The sequence below is a fragment of the Mobula birostris genome, chromosome 23 (genome assembly GCF_030028105.1).
Source record: "Mobula birostris isolate sMobBir1 chromosome 23, sMobBir1.hap1, whole genome shotgun sequence".
Classification (NCBI taxonomy): domain Eukaryota; kingdom Metazoa; phylum Chordata; class Chondrichthyes; order Myliobatiformes; family Myliobatidae; genus Mobula; species Mobula birostris.
In genome coordinates, this window is record NC_092392.1 from 61,459,515 (window position 1) to 61,479,999 (window position 20,485).

A 20,485-nucleotide genomic window follows, 5' to 3' on the forward strand; every position below is an offset into this window, starting at 1 on the left:
AGAGATTACTAGACAGGTATATGGAGGAATCTAAGGTGGGGGATTATATAGGAGGCAGGGTTTGAAGGTTGGCACAACACTGTGGGCTGAAGGGCCTGTACTGTGCTGTACTATTCTATGTTTCATCATTTCAATGCATTGCTTGAGTAAAAAATTATTTTTGGATTCTTATGGATTGCCTGCCAAAGTAAATAAGGACATGATCGGTCACCATCTTCAACGTAATTAAAACTATAGGATTTTTTTTAAAGAAAGCTAACTTCTTAGTGAGGATTGAACTCAAAGTTAGGTTTTTAATTTGTTCAAGTTTATATTTAGGTTCTCAATGAAATAAAAGTACACTTGCTGGGAATTGTCTAATATGATCAGATGATCAAAACTGCACAGGCAACACTACTCCATTGTGACAGGTTTAACAAGGTGCACAATCAGATTTGAAGTCCAGAAAGTATGGAAATATACAGATCTGAAGCACTGATGGCTTAAGTTATTAAAGCAAAAAGTGCAGAAAACAATGAGTAGCAACAATGGAAAGAGTCAACATTATCAGAACAAGGACACAACAGCAAAGCCAGTAGAACTAATGCCTCTCAACACGGGAGACGTGAACTCAATCCTAATTACAGGATGCTCGTGTGGAGCTTTCATCTTCTCCCTATGACCACATGGGTTCTGGTTTCCTCCCATGTCCCACAGTCACATGGGTTGGCAAGTTAACTGGCCACTGTAAACTGCCCCTAGAGTGTAGAATCTGAGGGAAGGTGATGAGCATGCTGGAAGAATAAAAATAGCAGGATATATATTGGACTGAAGTAAACAGACATGGCCAAAGGACTTCTTTCCATGCTGTACATTTCCGTGTCAATGAAGTGTCTCTGGCATTTTCTGTATTATTTTCAGATTTTCTAGTATCTGCAGTTTTTAAATTTTCATTTCAGATAGTCTAGGTGCTTCCTTAATCATTGACCATACATTTCAGTTTATAACTTGGGGGACGACAGCTTCCTATTTTTAGAATTTGTGGTTTCTTTTCACAGGATAGATCAATTTTACTCACTGCGATCCATCGTTTACAAAGACATAGGCAAGCATCAGCCAAAGAGGTGTCATAACTGCAAAACAAATGCCACAATACTCACTTTGATTGAACATATATTTAACAAGTTGGACGATTAAATGTTTCACAAATAAACTAATAATATACATTGGGACCTTTTCATTAAATGGAAAATTGAAAGATCATTGGTCCCAATATCAAATACAGACTCTCTATCAATACTGTACTTGATTTCCAATGGTAATACAATTAATAGAGCCACATCTCTGATCAAAATTCTGAATTTCAAATGTTGAATCATGTATGTTTAATAGCCTTGATTTTTACCTTTGACAGTCATGTTTTCAACTGTAACCTAAACACTGGAATTCCCTCTTAAACTGTTCTTCTCAAAGTCTGGAAACTCATCTCAGCACTGATACACATTTGCAAGTGCCCCTGTGAAGCATCTAGAGATATTTTACTGTATTCTTTTTATACAAAGTTTCAATATTGAAAGAACCAGTTTTCTGGGTTTTAATGAAGTTCAATTGTCTTTCCAACATGCAACCTAAAGAAACATTTTAAATATTTCTAAATGAAATTAGATAATTAAATTCTGGTCAACAGCAGATACTATTTCATCGGCCCATCACTCAGCTTTAGAACACCTGGACAGTTAAGATGCATACACCTACAGCTCAACATTCAATGCCATCATCCCCTCAAACGCTTCACTCAGCCCCAAGGCCAGGGGTCTCAATACCCCCCCTGTGCAACTGGACCCTGATTTCCACACTTGCAGACCCCAGTCACGTCAGAATGGCAATATCTCCACAATCACCATCAACACAAGGGCACCAGAAGGCTCTGTGCTTAGCCCCCTGCTTTACTCACTTTATACCTATGATTGTGTTGTGACAAAAGAACCAGTTATCAGAAAATTGATGCCGATAAGAGGACAATAGAGAGACGAGAGAGATTACCGAAAGGAGACACGGTTCTGAGTATTGTCAGAGACCGGTGGCTTTGAACCCTGAACTGTTTGAAGTCTGATGGACAGGCGGTACCCCAGCAGGAGGATAAAAAGGGACAGGTTCGCTAAGGCAAGAGACACGACACCATGAGGTAACGGGACCCTGGAAGCGGTGTGCCCCCCCCCCACAAGTTGGTGAGAGTTTTTGGAGGTCTGGTCACGGGACCAGCCATAGACGCACAGGGTGGAAAGATACGGTCGGGCGGGAACCTGGTGTGTGTGTGTCCACCCTTGCCTGGGTGCCGGGTTCACCGCAGAAGAACGATCGTATCTGGAACGGAGGGGTCACAGTCGGTGACCTCAGAAGTCATTACAAAGGGCTCGCCCGAAAGCTAACTGCGAGGAATATCGAAGGTCTGTTTGGAATCCGATTTGCATATTCATTCATTCTCTCTCTCTCTCTTCTCCCCGCCCAACGGCACAACAGCGATTACTGCGAACTGAACTAAATTGAACTGAACTTTGCGTCACTTGAAACTGATTATTTACCCCTCGACTGCGACAGAGCTTGATTGATCCTATTATCCTAGTTCTGTGTACATGTGTGTTTTATCATTGCTAAACTGTTGCATTTATATCCTTTTAATTAGAGTACTGTGTTGCTTATTTCTTTAATAAAACTTTCTTAGTTCCAGTAATCCAGACTCCAACTAAGTGGTTTTGCAGGTTTCTGCTGGTTTGGCAACCCAGTTACGGGGTACGTAACAATGTGACTAAGTACAGCACGAACACCATATTTGAGTTTTCTGACAACAAAACTGTTGTTGGCTGAATCAAAGGTAGTGACGAATTGGCGTATAGAAAGGAGATTCAAAATTTGGTTGAATGGTGCCACAGAAATCTCTCACTCAACGCCAGCAAAACCAATGAGTAACTTTAAATTCCTTGGCCTTAGGATCTGTTTTGGGACCCGCAGATAAGTGCCATTTCAAAGAAGTCTGTGCAGATTCAGTATGTCACCAAATACTTTGATAGATGCATAGTGGAGAGTATCACGGCCTGGTATGGGAACACCAATGCCCAGGAACAGAAAAGTCTACAGAAAGTGGTGAATACAGCCCCGTCCATCACAGGCAAAGCCTTCCCCACCACTGAGCATGTTTACATGGAGTGTCGCTATAAGAAAGCAGCATCCAACATCAAGGACCCCCACCATCCAGGCCATGCTACTGTATTTTCTCCCTACTACCATCGGGCAAGAGGGATAGGAGCCTTAGGTTCTGATCTCAGTGTTCTTTGTTATTTTTAGTTTATCTTCTTTTGCACATAGGCTATTTGTCAGTCTCTACATATAGTATTTTGTGTAAATTATGTTGTATTTTAGTTTTCTGCAAATACCTGTAACAAAATGATTCTCAAGGTAGTAATAAGGTGACATATGCACTTCTGATAATATATTTTGACCTTGCTCTAGTTTCTAACGTGAATGGACATGTAATTCTAAAGCCTTTCAGAATCTCTTCCAAATCAACTGCATATTTGATTTAAAAATTCACATCAGAAACGGTTTTACACCTTTTCTAACAGATTACTTAATCTAGTATATACAAATCTGTAAAGTTAAAGAACTAGATTGAAAAGTTAAAATCCAAAACAAGAAATGTGTAGGCACCAGGACATACCAATTATTGATCACAACATTCAAGCATTAAAAAAAATTGTATAATGTAACAAGATCTCAAAAGGTAAAGATGAGCTATAAATTTTTTTTTAAACAAAAATCCACTCAAATTATTACTGGTTACTACTTTATAGCAACTGTTAACTTAGATAGTATTTTAAAATAATGCATAGCTTGCTTTCTTTTCGTAAATAAATCAAAGTAAACTGAACCAAAACCTCTCAATTCAATCTACACCATTTTAAGCAAGGCTTTCTTATGGTCTAAGATCCAGTTCACTTGTATTCGAAAATAACTTCCGTTGAACTAAATCCTATGTGGTACATTTTAAAACAGTCAAATTTGGGGATTTTAAGTAGTTTATGAAGTTTATTTTATTTTAGTCTTTCCTGATAACATAGGCATTGAATTACTGGGTGAACATGCAAATTGACTGAAATTCCACTGATTGTCGGTATAACAAACGAAGATGACTCACTGTGGTGTGAATGGTGGTATCCCAGGAGAATGGAACCAAGCATTCCAGTCAACTTGATTCAAAACGTCAGTCTAGTAGAAAGTGAAATTATTAGTGAGGTACTGATTGCTGCTTTGAAATCCTGACTCCTTGTGCAGAAAAAAAAACTAAGCATTAAAGTAATTAATAAAAATTATATCAACACTGTGATTGTGTTGGGCTCCCAACATTTAAGCTCACATTTTATCCATGTTGGTCACTATTACAAGGAACTCTCATTGGCCAATCTTTCTACTTAAACATCAGTAAAAACTAAAGCATAAACAAATTAAACACTGGTTACATAGTCACTAGGGTGGAATTTAAAAAGGGCTCTCTCAAGTACAATAGTTACTTAACTGTACAACTCTATCTTTTTTCCTATCTGTGTCCTAACATTTTAATCTACACCAACCTTTCCAATTGGGGGAAGGGGGAGAAATTATAATTACTCGGGTCATATTTCCCTAACATGGTATTCAATATTTCACTGTTATTATTAACCAAATTGCCTAAGTGTAACAGGCTCACATTTTTTTTTAAATACACAGTCAAGGAAAACACTTCTGGAAAGAGCTTTTGAAGGAAGCATATATGTACCAAAGCAGCATGAATTTGGTCTTCCTAACAATATACTTTTTTCTAAATGTAAATTCAAGCAAGGATGCTCCAAAAGAGCATGTTCATTCCACCTCCCATTCAATATGCACAGTGGCTGATAAATAGGGAGGACACATCTGAATCACCAGGTAAGAGAGTCAACTTTTATTGCAACTTCATTTTCTTAGAAAATCAATATGTTGGAATAACAAAACAACTAAACTGTTAATTTCCAGAACTTTAGGTTATTTTAGTGGAAGGGGCAAAGGTTAGGTAGTCCTGTGGGAATAAAGTAATTAGTGCCCAACTATGTTACATTAATGCATATGTTAAAGAACTGAAGTGAACTTGGTATTTTAAATCAATGTTACAGAGCAAATGGATAACTGGCCTATTTCCAAGGCTATTCTAGACATATGGTAGAGATATGGAGAGATTCCAGTGTAAAAACTGCAATAATGTTAACAGGAAAGTTAAAAACAAAACTTGCAACCTGCATCCATAGTTTACTCTCAGATTTCTATTTTAAAGGATCAGTATGGTTTATTTTGACAAAATGAGAAATCAAAAATCATCACAATACTATTCTAAAGGCATTCACCTTATTAGAAAAATACGAATACAGGCACTTCTTCCACTCTTCTGTAGTTATGGCACTGTAGGCGAAAGTCTGAATATAGAACTTGAGGAAACCCATGAAGATTTCTAAAAGTAAATACATTGCACAAATTTGTTGCAATTTAGCTTTAAATTCCCAGTTAAGAAACTGAAGAATTTTTAACAGGTAATACATACCTGGCCCACCGAGCAACTCCTCCAAATGATAAAGTAAAGCAAATCCCTTCTCATAAGGAACTGAAGAAAATGCATCATCAGGGTCAGTGTCACGGAGGTCAGGAACAAGACTGGTCAAGGAATTAGAAGGACCAAAAGTCTCAATCTAATAGAAAGAATACATTTTAATTACATTTTTAAGATGACATTTGCCATAGCATGAGACTAAACAACCACAATAGATCCTATATATAGAAAATCAAACTGAAGTATCTAGTTTATGCTGATAGGACTTTCCTTCTTCAGAGTTAAAAAGCAGAATTACACAAATAAAATAATTTAAGGCTTTAAGTTACTTTCACATAACTGGTATTAACCTTCAGAATCAATTCCACTGCAGAAATTCTACTACTTCAGATATAATTATCATGGTACTTTTAGAACATAGAATACTGCAGCAGAGGAAATACCCTTCAGCCCACGATGTTGTGTCAACCTTTTAACCTATTCTAAGATTAATCTAACACTTCCTACCCACAGTCCTTCATTTTTCTATCATCCATTTGCCTAAGAGTCTCTTAAGTGCTTTTTAATGAATCTGCCTCTACAACCACATCTGGCAGGGTGTTCCATGCACCTACCATTCTGTGTAAAAAAGATCTATGACATTCCTCCCTTTTATACTTTCCTCTAACTGCCTTAAAATGATGCCCCTTTGTTTTAGCCATTTCTCCCCTGGAAAAAAGTCTCTGGCTATCCACTTGATCTACGCTCCTTATCATCTTGTACATCTCTATCAAATCACCTTTCATCTGCCTTCTCTCCAAAGAGAATGGCCTTGCTCACTCTACCTGTCCTCATAAGGCATGCACTTTAGTGGCATGCTATAAGAGAACATTGTATCCAAACACCTATTTCAAGTGCAGCCACCCCTCCCAGGATACATTGCTGTAGGTGGATATTTGAATTCCTTGCTACAGGTCCCAAGGGATGCCCACGAAATAGAAAAAACTATCAGACAAACATAAAATTATTATTAAATATGCACAAGTTTTGAAACACAGCAGATGGTGTGTTATATTCTGTGGAGATGAAAGAGACACCTGGATGGTATGTTGCCTCCCATCGTCAGGGTCAGGAATATCTTGAATCAGGTCCACAGCATTCTAAACGAAGATAGCTAAAAGCTGGAGGTCATAGTACATTTCAGTACCAATGACATAAGTAGGAAAAGGGAAGAGGACCTGAAGAAAGAATACAGGGCATTAGGTAGAAAGCTGAAAACCAAGACCTCCAGGGTAATAATCTCTGGATTGCTGCCTGTGCCACACGTTAGAGGGAGCAAGAATAGGATGTTTTGACAGATGAATGCTGAGTCTGAAGAGTGAGTGCAGGAGACGGTTTCAGATTTCTGGACCATTGGGATTCCTCTTCTGTACAAAACGGATGGGTTACACCTGAACCCAACGGGGACCAATATCCTTGCAGCCAGGTTTGCTAGAGCTGTTGGGGAGGTTTTAAACTAATTTGGCGGGGGGTGGGGGTGGAAAAAAACAGAATGAGGGCTGAGGATGGGTCAGTTGGTATACAACTAGATGCAGTGTATAGTGAGACTGAGGAAGGACAGGCAGATGATAAGACAAAGTTGCAGTAAGTGGGATGAGTTGAAGTGTAAAGGGGTCAAAATAGAAAAGGGTGGTGAATACAGGACTGAATGTGCGCAGTATACTAAATAAGGTAGATGATCTTGTAGCCTAGTTAGAGATTGGCAGGTATAATGTTGTGGGCATCATTAAGTCATGCCTGAAAGAAGATCATAATTCTTTACTTAACATCCAGGGATAAATATTGAAAGGATAGACTGGTAAGAAGAGGGAGTGGGGTGGTTCTGTTGGTAAAAATGAAATTGAATCATTAGAAAAGGGTGACATTGTACCAGAAGATGCAGAACCCTTGTGGGTAGAGTTAAGAAACTACAAAGGTAAAAAGACACTGCTGGAAGTTATACACAGGCCTCTGAACAGTAGCCAGGATGTGGGCAAGAAATTACAATAACAGACAGAAAAGGCATGTAAAAAAAGGCAATACTGTGATAGTCATAGGGATTTCAATATGTAGAAAGATCAGAAAAATCAGGTTGGTTCTGGATCCCAAGAGAGGGACTTTGTAGAATGCCTGTGGGATGGGTTTTTAAGAGTAGCTTGTGGTTGAGCCCAACAGGGAAACAGAAATTCTGGATTGTGTAATGTAATGACCCAGATTTGATTAGACAGCTTAAGGTAAAGGAACCCTTCGGAGACAGTGATCATAATATGGGAGAATTCACCCTGCAGTTTGAGAAGGAGAAGCTAAAAGTTATATCTATCAGTATCACAGTGGAGTAAAAGGAATTACAAAGGCATGAGAGGAGCTATCAATATTGATTAGAAGGGGGCACTAGCAGGGGTGATAGAACAGCATTGTCAGGAATTTCTGGGAGCAATTTGCAAAGCACAGGAAAGATACATCCCAAAGATGAAGTATTTTAAAGGGAGGATGAGGCAACCATGAGAAGTCAAGACAGCATAAAAACAGAGGGCCTATGATATAGCAAATATTAGTATGAAGGTAAAGGATTGGGAAGCTTCTAAATTCCAATAAAAGGCAACTAAAAAAAAGTCAAAAGGAGATAAAAAACATGAAACATGAAGGTAAACAGCTAATAAGAGGAATAAAGAATTTTTTCAGCGATATAACAAGCAAAAGAGAGAAGAGAGTGGATAGTGGACCACTGGAAAATGATGTTGGACAGGTAGTAACGAGGGATAAAGAAATGGTGAACCAACTAGTAAGTACTTTGAGTCAGTTTTCAATGCGGAAGACATTAGCAAAATGCCAGAAATGCTAGATATCAAAGAGCAGGAATGAGTGTCATTGCTATTACTAAGGAATAGGTGCTTGGGAAGCTGAAAAATCTGAAATAGTTAAATAACATGGATTACATCCCACGGTTTTGAGAGATTGTGGAGGCATTAATAATGATCTTTCACAGATCACTCTATTTGGGAATAGTTCCAGAGGACTGGAAAGTTACAAATGTCACAATAACAAGGGAGACAAAAGACACAACATTATAGGCCAATTTCCTGACTTCAGTGGTTGGGAAGATGTGAGAGTCCATTATTAAGGACAAGGTTATGGGATAATTAGAGGCTCATGACAAAATAGGCCAAAGTCAGCATCGTTTCCTTAAGGGGAAACCTCGCCTGACAAAGTTGTTGGAATCCTTTGAGGAAATAATAGGCAGGATAGTCAGTGGATGTTGTTCATTTCAATTTTTAGAAGGCCTTTGATAAGGTGACCCACATGACTCTGCTTAATATAATAGCCCTAACAAAGTATTACAGGAAAGTTACTAGCATGGATAAAAGATTGACTGGCAAAGAATGGGAATAAAGGGGGCCTTTTCTGGTTGGCTGGCGCGTGGCCAAGTGGTTAAGGTGTTCGTCTAGTGATTTGAAGGTTGCTAGTTCAAGCCTTGGCTGAGGCAGCGTGTGTCCTCGAGCAAGGCACTTAACCACACATTACTCTGCGATGACACCGGTGCCAAGCTGTATGGGTCCTAATGCCCTTCCCTTGAACAACATTGGTGTCGTGGAGAGGGGAGACTTGCAGCATAGGCATTGCAGAGCAATGTGTGGTTAAGTGCGTTGCTCAAGGACACACGCTCAAGGACAGAGCTGGTCTTCCACACAACCTTGCCCAGGCCTGCACCCTTGAAACCTTCCAAGGTGCAAATATATGGTCTCATGAGACTAACGGATGCCTATTACTATTCTGGTTGGCTGCCAGTGACTAGTGGTGTTCCACAGCACTCAGTGTTGGGACCACTTCCTTTCATGTTATATATCAATGCTTTGGAGGAGGGAATTGATGGCTTTTTGGTCAAGTCTGTGGACAAAATGAGGTGGAGAGGCAAGTAATACTGAGGAAGCAGAATGTCTGCAGGAGAATTTAGACAGATTAGGAGAATGGGAAAAGAAGTGGTAGATGGAATACAGTGTAGGAAGGTGCATGGTCATGCACTTTGGTAGAAGGAATAAAGGTATAGACTATTTTCTAAATGGGGAGACAATTCAAAAATCAGGTGCAAAGGGACTTGGGAGTGCCCATGCAGGATTCTTTAAAGGTTAACTTGCAGATTGAGTCAGCTTGTCCTCGAAACGTCAGTTAAAGTTGATACCCGTACCTGGCTGGATGCCCGAGAAGAATTTATTCATTGCATACACCGGGAGAGCACTAGATCCTGAGGTGTTTTATGTTTAGTAAAACTCGTAACATTTTATTGAACTCCAAAACCTAAACACAAAATGGCGCTAAATATCATTAACATAATAATATCATGTTAGACCAGCCCCTTACAGTGAAACCCCAACTCACTGCCAGTGGTTGTGACTTATGTACATTTCTCCCAATTATGTTGCCCTACAATTTCACAATTTAAATTATCTGATCTTCCAGTTTTCCCTTGAAAGTGGATGAGCTTGCAGTTACCAGCTCTTCCCAATCATTAATGTATGTACATCATGAACAGTTCAGCAGTGACCCATGTGGGACTCTGTTCACAGCTGACCACCAACCAGAAAAATGTATTTATCCAACTCCCTGCTGTCTATTGGATCAATATTAGTATTTATCAATTCATCTATCCACACTAATACATTAACACCAACTACATGCATCCTTATATCTCATGGGTAAGTCTTTTATACAACACCTTATCAAACGCCTTCTGGAAATCCCAGTATACATCATCCTGTTCCCCTCTATGCAATACACTCATTATATCCTTAAAGAGCTCCAGTTAGTTTGTCAAGCAGGACCTCCCTCTCATGAATCCATGCTGTGTCGACCTGATAAAAGCAGATTTGCTGCTATTTCTTCCCTAATGATAGCTTCAAGAATTTCCCCAACTAGACATTAAACAAACTGGCAATAATTACCCTCCTTTTTTCTACATTCTTTTTTAAACAGTAGTGTGACGGTCGCTGCCTTCCAATCCACTGGGACCCACCAATAGTACTGAGAGCTTTGGTGAATTATCACAAATGTGTCCAGTGTAACTTATGCCATTTCATTTAGTACTCTAAGATGCATCCCAGGGCACTAAAAGAAACCTTGTCTACCTTTAAGCCTATTAATTTGCACATCATTACTTCTTTAATGACACTAACTTCCCATCACATCCCATGCTCTTTGGCGTGATAGATCTGTGAAGGTCAGGACAAAATAGTCGTTTAAGGCCTTGGCAGTTTCTACATTATCTAATATGAATTCCCCCTTCTCAGCTCATCATCCACGTTTATTTTAGCCACCCTTTCCCATTTTATACAATTTAAAACTTTTACTGTTTCTATACTTTTGTTATAGTTTACTTTCATAAAGTATCTTTCCTATTGTTCCTTTATTTTTTGCTTTTTCAAGTTTTCCCAATCATCTCGTTTCCCACTACTCTCGGTGACTTTGTATTAAATTTTATTCTGATGCCTTCTTTTATTGTCTTGGTTATCTAAAACTAGCTCTTCCCACCCTTACTATCCTTGCTCTTACTTATTTAACGAGATACAGCACAGAATAGGCCCTTCTGGCCCTTTGAGCCACACTGCCCGACAACCCCCGATTTAATCCTGGCTGAATCACTGGACAATTTATAATTATCAATTAACCTATTTAACCGGCAAGTCTTTGGAATGCGGGAGGAAACCACATTGAGAAAACCCACGCATTCTAATGGGAGAACAATACAGACTCCTTACAGATGACACCAGAATTAAACTCTTGACGTCCCAAGCTATAATATCATTGTGCTAACCACTACGCTACTGTGGCTTTGAATTAGAATATACTAGAAAAATCTCTGTTCTTTCAACTGTCCCTCCATTTAGTCTGTGTTCTCAGTCTACACTGGTTAGTTCCTCCCTCACCCCATTGTAATCTCCCTTATTTAGGCATAATACACAGGTTTTAGAACAAACTACTGCACCCTCCATTTGCATGAGAAATTCAATTGCTACTGTGATCACTACAAGATTGCTCATTTTACCCATGTCAATGCACAGGACTAAATCTCAGAGTATTTTCCCTTGTAGGCTCACTAATATGCTGTTTGAGAAAGCCATCATAAATGCATTCTATGAAGTCATCTTCAGGACCAACTTGATTCACCCAGTGCTCAAGCTGAAGGCCGCTTATCACAATTGCTGAACCATACTCGCAAGCAGATATTTCTTGGTTTATTACCCATTAACTGTAATGCTAATATTTGGTGGTTTCTCCGTGGATTGTCACCTTGTCGTGGTGGAGAAGCTTGTGTGATCCTGTGATCCCACGAGCTATGCTGTCTGGATCTATGCTCCTGGTAGGGTCACCCATGGCGGTAAGGTCAAGGGTGAAGTCCCTAACAAAGAACAATCCAATCAAGACCTCAATGGTGGAACAGGCGGATGAAGTTACTTTGAACTCAACAGCTGTGAAGGTGGATGAAGGCTGCAACAAATCCATCAGCTCCAATCGTCGTAGTTTCCATGCCACTGGAATCAGTTGGTTGATTTGTGAAGTATCGTGTGCTTCTTGGAGTGCATCATCAAGTACACATTAAACAAATACATGCACAGGTGTCCTCACTCTGTGGGCCACTTCTTCAGAACGAAGACCATCATCCTCGACCTCGAGGGATAGCCATGACGACGATTTGATGGATTATTGACAACCCCCAGTGACTTTTTTCACTTTACTATTCCTAATCTCGACCCAGATGGACTCAACATTCTGCACCTTAGATCTTGTATTGTCTCGTTATAGCCCTGAATTCATCCTTAATTAAGAGCACTATCCCACCTCCCTTACTTCCTGCCTATCCTTCCCCATTATCCGATATTCTTGGATATTTAATTCCCATTCATCTCCACCCTACAACAGTGTTCCTGTAATAGCCACTAAATCACTCCTTTGTACTGATTTGTGCCATAAGTCCACTGACCTTATTTCAATACTATAGGCATTCAGATGGAGTGCCTTTACACTCAAGTTGTTTTAGAATGTAGTAACCTTTGTGCTCTTTGCATTTGACTTTGCTGTACTCCACTCTGACTTTCTTCTTTTCTAACTTTTCCTTTGATTTCTTGATTGCTTTGCTCTGACTTTCTACCTGGATCCCCATCCACCTGCCATATTAGTTTAAATCCTCCCCAACAACACGAGCAACCAATCCCCCTTGGACAAAGATTCTGGTCCTGCCCAGTATAGACCGCCTGGTTGATACTGGTCCCACCTCCCCAGAACCAGTTTCAATGCTCCAGGAATCTGAAACCCTCCCTCCTGTACCACTGGTCAAGTCACATATTTACCCTATGTTGCTATTCCTACTCTGACTAGCCTGCAACACAGGAAGCAATCCTGAGATTATTACCATTGAGGTCCTACCATTTAATTATCACCTGGTTCCTTAAATTCACCTTGTGCTACAAGAAAAGAAATTTACAGGCCACTTACAGAATCTGATATGGGAAATAGGTTAGAATCCATAATAGCATATTCAACAGTTTACTGAAAGGGAAATATAGAATACTGTGGTGCACAGCAAATTGTGCATTGCTGTACACAAATCAAAGTTAGCAAACAGGTATAGTAAGCAATTAGAAGTCGAATTAAATATTAGCTGATATTTGAAAGGGCATGCAGTTTTAAAGTATAATGGAAATTTTACTGTACTTTACAAGGTGTTGGCAATATAACATATCTTTGATTCTCCAACGAGAGCAGTGAAGGTGGAGCCTTTCACGGAACTCAACAATTAGAGAAAGGAGGAAAGCTAGGTTAGATTAACTTTGGACTCAATGCACAATGGAACAGGCGCAAGAGGCTGCCCCTGTATCTTGTATTTTCTTGCACAGTAACGAACAAGACTACAAGTAATTGTAGATAATGTATATCTCAATTTTCCCTCCCAATTATCTGTGGAGTGATGTACACCAACACTTCTGATGGAAACAAAATACACTACAGCTACAGAATAAATGCTTATTAGGGTTTGTTTAATTATCATGTACTTACTGCTTGCAGTAGATCTTTCCAGCCTCCCATAGCTACAAATTGCCTGAATTTCTCATCATACATACAACGAGCTATCATGCGTTCCAGGTACACCGTATGGCCTTCATTTAACCTAATGTCAGGAATAAAGAAATCACTGGTTCGTTCCATCAAAAGGGACTCCAAAACTTGTTATATGTACTGGAATATAGCAGGCCAACACAAAAATATTGTAGGCCATTCTACATGAATGTCAGAACTGGAAGAGTAGCTAATCCAGTCATGTGGGGCATGATTTAAAATCAGCAACATCTAATTGGCACAGCAAGGTTTCTGTGGCAGCAGTATTGGATTATGCAGATGTACTCGAGGATAACAGAATAAAAAATTAAGTATAACTAGTAACATGATTTTAAATGGTAGTTTACAATGAAATTACATTACATAATACAGAACAGGCAAGAGGTAACAGAACCATAGAACATTACAGCACAGAAACAGGCCTTTTAGCCCCTTTTGGCTGTGCCGCACCATTTTTATGCCTAATCCCACTGACATGAACCTGGACCATATCCCTCCATACACCTCTCATCCATGTACCAATGTTAAAAGTGAGCCCCCATTTACCACTTCATCTGGCAGCTTGTTCCACACTCCCACCACTCTGTGTGAAGAAGCCCCCCCCTAATGTTCCCTTTAAACTTTCCCCCTTCACCCTTAACCCATGTCCTCTGGTTTTTTTCTCCCCTAGCCTCAGTGGAAAAAGCCTGCTTGCATTCACTCTATCTATACCCATCATAATTTTATATACCTCTATCAAATCTCCCCTCATTCTTCTACGCTCCAGGGAATAAAGTCCTAACCTATTCAGCCTTTCTCTGTAACTCAGTTCTCAAGTCCCGGTAACATCCTTGTAAACCTTCTCTGCACTCTTTCAAGCAACACACATCAAAGTTGCTGGTGAACGCAGCAGGCCAGGCAGCAACTCTAGGAAGAGGTGCAGTCGACGTTTCAGGCCGAGACCCTTCGTCAGGACTAACTGAAGGAAGTGTTCAGTTAGTCCTGACGAAGGGTCTCGGCCTGAAACGTCGACTGCACCTCTTCCTAGAGATGCTGCCTGGCCTGTTGTGTTCACCAGCAACTTTGATGTGTGTTGCTTGAATTTCCAGCATCTGCAGAATTCCTGTTGTCTGCACTCTTTCAACCTTATTAATATCCTTCCTGTAATTTGGTGACCAAAACTGCACACAATACACCAAATTCGGCCTCACCAATGCCTTATATAACCTCACCATAACATTCCAAATCTTATACTCAATACTTTGATTAATAAAGGCCAATGTACCAAAAGCTCTCTTTATGACTCTATATACCTGTGACACCACTTTTAGGGAATTTTGTGTCTGTATTCCCAGATCCCTCTGTTCTACTGCACTCCTCAGTACCCTACCATTTACCTTCTATGTTCTACCTTGGTTTATCCTTCCAAAGTGCAATACCTCACACTTGTCTGCATTAAACTCCATCTGCCATTTTTCAGCCCATTTTTCCAGCTGGTCCAAATCCCTCTGCAAGCTTTGAAAACCTTCCTCGCTGTCCACTACACCTCCAATCTTTGTATCATCAGCAACTTTGCTGATCCAATTTACCATATTATCATCCAGATCACTGATATAGATGACAAAATAACAATGGACACAGCACTGATCTCTGTGGCACACCACTCACTAGTCACAGGCCTCCACTCAGAGAAGCAATCCTCCACTACCACTCTCTGGCTTCTTCCATTGAGCCAATGTCTAATTCAATTTACTACCTCTCCATGTATACCTAGCGACTGAATCTTCCTAACTAATCTCCCAAGTGGGACCTTGTCAAAGGCCTTACTGAAGTCCATGTAGACAACATCCACTGCCTTCCCTTCATCCACTTTCCTGGTAACCTTCTCGAAAAACTCTAATAGATTGGTTAAGCATGACCTACCATGCACAAAGCCATGTTGATTCTCCCTAATAAGTCCCTGTCTATCCAAATACTTGTAGGTCCTATTTCTTAGTACTCCTTCCAATAATTTACCTACTACCGACATCAAACTTACCGGCCTATAATTTCCCGGATTACTTTTAGAGCCTTTTTTAAACAACAGAACAACATGAGCTATCCTCCAATCCTCTGGCACCTCCCCCGTAGATACCGACATTTTAAATATATCTGCCAGGGCCCCTGCAATTTCAACACTAGTCTCCTTCAAGGACCAAGAGAATACCCTGTCAGGTCTTGGGGATTTATCTACTCTGATTTGCCTCAAGATAGCAAGCACCTCCTCCTCTTCAATCCGTTCAGGCTCCATGACCTCACTACTTGTTTGCCTTATTTCCATTGACTCCATGCCAGTTTCCTTAGTAAATACAGACGCAAAAATTCCACTTAAGATCTCCCCCATGTCTTTTGGTTCCATACATAGCCAACCACTCTGATCTTCAAGAGGACCAATTTTATCCCTTATGATCCTTTTGCTCTTAATATACCTGTAGAAGCTCTTTGGATTATCCTTCACCTTGACTGCCAAAACAACCTCATGTCTTCTTTTAGCCCTCCTGATTTCTTTCTTAGGTATTTTTTGCACTTTTTATACTCCTCAAGCACCTTATTTGCTCCGTTTCCTATACATGTCATACATCTTCTTTATCAGAGTTCCAATATCCCTTGAGAACGAAGGTTCCTTATTCTTATTCACTTTGCCTTTAATCCTGACAGGAACGTACAAACTCTGCACTCTCAAAATTTCTCCTTTGAAGGCTTCCCACTTACCAATCACATCCTTGCCAGAGAACAACCTGTCCCAATTCACGCTTTTTAGATCCTTTCTCATTTCTTCAAATTTGGCCCTTTTTTTTTTAAATATGGAAAAATGCAAAAGTAACAGTAGTTGTCGTGAGTGTCTTTAGCTTCCTGAATATTGACTGGGACTCTTAGTTTCAGCAGCTTAGATGAAGCAGAATTGGCGAGGTGCCTTCAGAAAGGTTTCTTTACACAGAATATAGATAATCCTTTCAGGGAAGGAGTTATACCAGACCTTGTATTGGGAAATGAGCCTGTCCAGATCATCAACTGTTCAGTGGGAGAGCATTTTGGGGACAGTGATTATAATTCCAAAAGTCTTCAGACAAGTATAGACAAGGATAAGGCTTTGATCTTTTAGGGGGGGGGGGTAAGAAATGGTTGGTAGGAGAGCAAAATTAAGGAAAGACTAATTACAGCAGCATTATGCAGGAGATGAGGAGAGTAGTCTGGGAGCACCACTGATATGGAGGAGTAATTTAAAGGCCAGCAAAGCAGAGTTCAGGACCAATTTGCTCCTGTTTTGAAGAAAGAGAGCAATGGCAAAGGTCAGGGAGCTTGGATGCCAAGAGATATTACAAATTTCCTTGAAGTAAATAAATGGAAGCATATACAAGGCTTAGAGAGTTCAAATACTCTAATTTCAGAAATATAAGCAAGCAGGAGAGCTGACTTGTCTTTGGCAAGTAGGATTAAAGACAATCCCAAACATTTTACAAATACTGTAAAATAAAAGAGCCAATTAGGGAGAGAGTAGGACCACTGAGAGATAAGGGAAGTCTTGAGCCAAAAGTAGGCAAGGTGATGAGATATTCTCAGCAGTATTCACCTAGGAGGACATGGAAAATAGCAAGATCAGGGAGGGAAATGCTGATATTGCAGGGTGGTGGTATCAAGGTGGTGATGGCACTAGGGCTTTTGAAGGACATTAAGACGGATAAATCCTCAAGGCTTGATAGGGTCAAGCCACATTATTGAGAGGCAAAAGATTGCTGGGGTCTTGACAGATTTTCATTTCTGAATTTAAAATCAACACTTCATACTCTTCCACATTGCCAGGTGTGAAGCACATGCATTTACAAATGAGCTGAAAATCTACCCTCTGATTAGATCAGGGGTTCCCAACTTTTTATGCCAGGGGCCCCTATCATTATCCGAGGGCTCCATGGATTCCATGTTGGGAATCCCTGGATTAGGCAATGAATGATGAAAATTTAAGAAACTGCATCATCTATCAAAAGTGTTTAATTACATGATTAACATATAATACAAGAATCCAGTCATCATTCACGTACATACCAGAAATGTTCCCAAGTTTTGTTGGTGACCAGATTTCCAGTCCAACTGTGGGAAATTTCATGTGCAATCACCTACAAATACAAATTGTTTATTCAATTAATACTTTGACATTTGACCTGCATTCAGTCCCTCACAGACTATAATGTCCAGCTTCATTTCACTTCCGCCCTTTCTGAATATATCTCAGCCTAAGTCAACATGACCAAATCTCAACTACTCAAAAGACAAAGCAACTGAGCCGAGATGAAATTTATAAACCATGGATGGGTGCACAATTGTTCATCTCCTTCACACAACAAAACTTTAAGCTGCAACATGCTGGCAAATGTCAAATTGGATCTCTGTGCAAGAAATGCCCCAACAGCCTTCAGGTTACCAACAGCACACCATACCACTTAATTTCCTCACAGAGTGTGAATTTGCTAAAGGCGAGGTAATGTGTGTTTTCAATCCAAACACAAAAACATTTAAATGCTTTAAATCATTGACACATTTAATTCTTTCACTTTCAGCGACAGTCAGGAGTATTAAAATTCTTCAGTGAATTTGAAAGATGTCCAAATTCAGGGGCATATCAGTGCCTTATCCATCTGTTAGTTTCTCCCTTTCTACAAAGGAAGTTTGTCAGTGCTGCTGACGTGACAATATTTTGTCACAGGAAGATGACCCCAATGGAAACGAAAATAGCAAGTTTATATTTGTCAAGTACTGTAGATCAGCTGCAAATACAGAAGTCTCACCGCTGGTAGAAATTTCTGACCATTAAATTGAAAAGCTTTTAGTTTAACACTATATAACTTGAGATTTTAAGAGAATTGTAGATTTTGCAATAATAGACCCAAGTTTTTATTTCCTTGGGCACCAATGCTGATTTTCAGAGTGCTATGGGTGTCCAATCCCGAAGAGAAGGCAGTAGGGAGACAGCATCAGTAGTACAGCATAGAGGTTAAGGATAGAATGGGTTGCAAAGGCCGGAGACCATTAAAGTAGGAAAAGTGAGGAATGCAATGTATTGTGGGCAGACATTTGTGAGAGTTGGCCCAGCACAAAGGCAAGAGGTATTTAGCAGGTCAATGGGTACAGCTCACAGGAATGGTGAGGGAATGAAGCTGTCCCTTAACCACAAGCCATCATTACCACTCTGCTCAGCGATGACCAGAGAGGACAGCACCCAGTGCTCACCAGAAGTCAAAACAACTTTAGTTACAAGTGTAAAATTATTTTTAAAAATTTCATGTGTTTTTATGGTTTATGTTCTTTTTTCTCCAAGAAATATTTGACCTTAGCAAATCACTTTCTTTAAAGTCAATTTGTTCACTGTGACATTAGCTGACAATATGTAGTAAGTTCTATTTTCAGTAAATTTTATTTATAAGTAATCACAGAACTTCCGGCAAGATACATTAAAATAAAACGTTTACTTACATTAGAAAGACTTTTATCACCAGCCTAGGAGAAAATAAAAGCAGATTATACATTCGGCAAACTGGAAGTGAAAATTCATTATTGGCAGGAACACAAGCATTTTGGGAGATCGTCAGAAACCCAACAAAATGAATATTTTCATATCTTACCAGCAAGGTTGGTGTTACAAAAGTGAGACATGGGTTCTCCATCCCACCATATGGAAACGATGGAGGAAGGACCAGCAGATCACACTGTCCCCAGACATATGCACCTACAAGATTTTCAGCGGTTTTCAACATGGTTTCAGTCTATCAAAGAAAATAGTAAGGATTTCAGACAAACTAAACACAGGTATTTTACTTTCAGATATAAATTATTGGAGAGAAACTCCTAGTATTTAATCTTTTAGAACCTCAAAAACATAGAAAACCTACAGCACAATACAGGCCCTTCGGCCAACAAAGCTGTGTCAAACATGTCCTTACTTTAGAACTACCTAAGCTTACCCATAGCCCTCTATTTTTCTAAGCTCCATGTATCCATCCAGGGTCTCTTAAAGGACCCTATCATTTCCGCCTCCACCACCGCTGCCAGCAGCCCATTCCATGCACTCACCACTCTCTGCGTAAAAACCTTACCCCTGACATCTTCTCTGTACCTACTTCCAAGCACCTTAAAACCATGCCTTCTCGTGCTAGCCATTTCAACCCTGGAAAAAAGCCTCTGATTATCCACATGATCAATGCCTCTCATCATCTTGTACACTATTTTTTATTTAAAAGATTTATTTCTGCTTTGAAATGAGACAGCATTACCATTATAAACCATAAGGACATAAGACGCAGGAGCAGAAGATACCATTCAGCCCACTCTGCCATTTCATCACAGCTAATTAATTATCCCTCACAACCTCCTTCTTGTGCCTTCTCCCCATAACCTTTGATACCCTTACTAATCAAAAGCCTATCAAACTCTGCTTTAAATATACCCAAAGGCTTGACCTCCACAGGCATCTGTGGCAATGAATTCCATAGATTCACCACTCTCTAGCTAAAGAAATTCATCTCCATTCTAAAGGGACATCCTTTTATTCTGATGCTGTATCCTCCTGGTCCTAGACTCACCCATTATTAGAAACATACCCTCCACAGCTCCTAGGGCTGTTAATAGTCAATAGTTTTCAATGAGAACCTCTCATTCATATGAACTCCAGCGAGTACAAGTTCACAGCCATCAAATGCTCCTCATACCTTAATCCTTTTATTCCCTGGATCATTCTGGTGAATCTTCTCTGGACCCTCTCTA

The 20,485-nt window shown here is 39.8% G+C and overlaps 1 protein-coding gene across 1 annotated transcript in view; it reads right to left on the reverse strand.

Moving 5' to 3' along the window:
- The window catches only part of lta4h (leukotriene A4 hydrolase), a 94,778-nt gene that overhangs the window by 16,760 nt on the left and 57,533 nt on the right, over positions 1–20,485 (reverse strand). Inside the window, exons 8-15 of the mRNA XM_072241372.1 lie at positions 19,348–19,488; positions 19,199–19,222; positions 17,774–17,844; positions 13,655–13,766; positions 5,585–5,729; positions 5,391–5,494; positions 4,172–4,242; positions 1,058–1,112 (exon numbers count right to left, since the gene is read on the reverse strand). Coding sequence (XP_072097473.1) covers positions 1,058–1,112; positions 4,172–4,242; positions 5,391–5,494; positions 5,585–5,729; positions 13,655–13,766; positions 17,774–17,844; positions 19,199–19,222; positions 19,348–19,488 — 723 coding nt within the window. The remainder of the gene's footprint in view (positions 1–1,057; positions 1,113–4,171; positions 4,243–5,390; positions 5,495–5,584; positions 5,730–13,654; positions 13,767–17,773; positions 17,845–19,198; positions 19,223–19,347; positions 19,489–20,485) is intronic.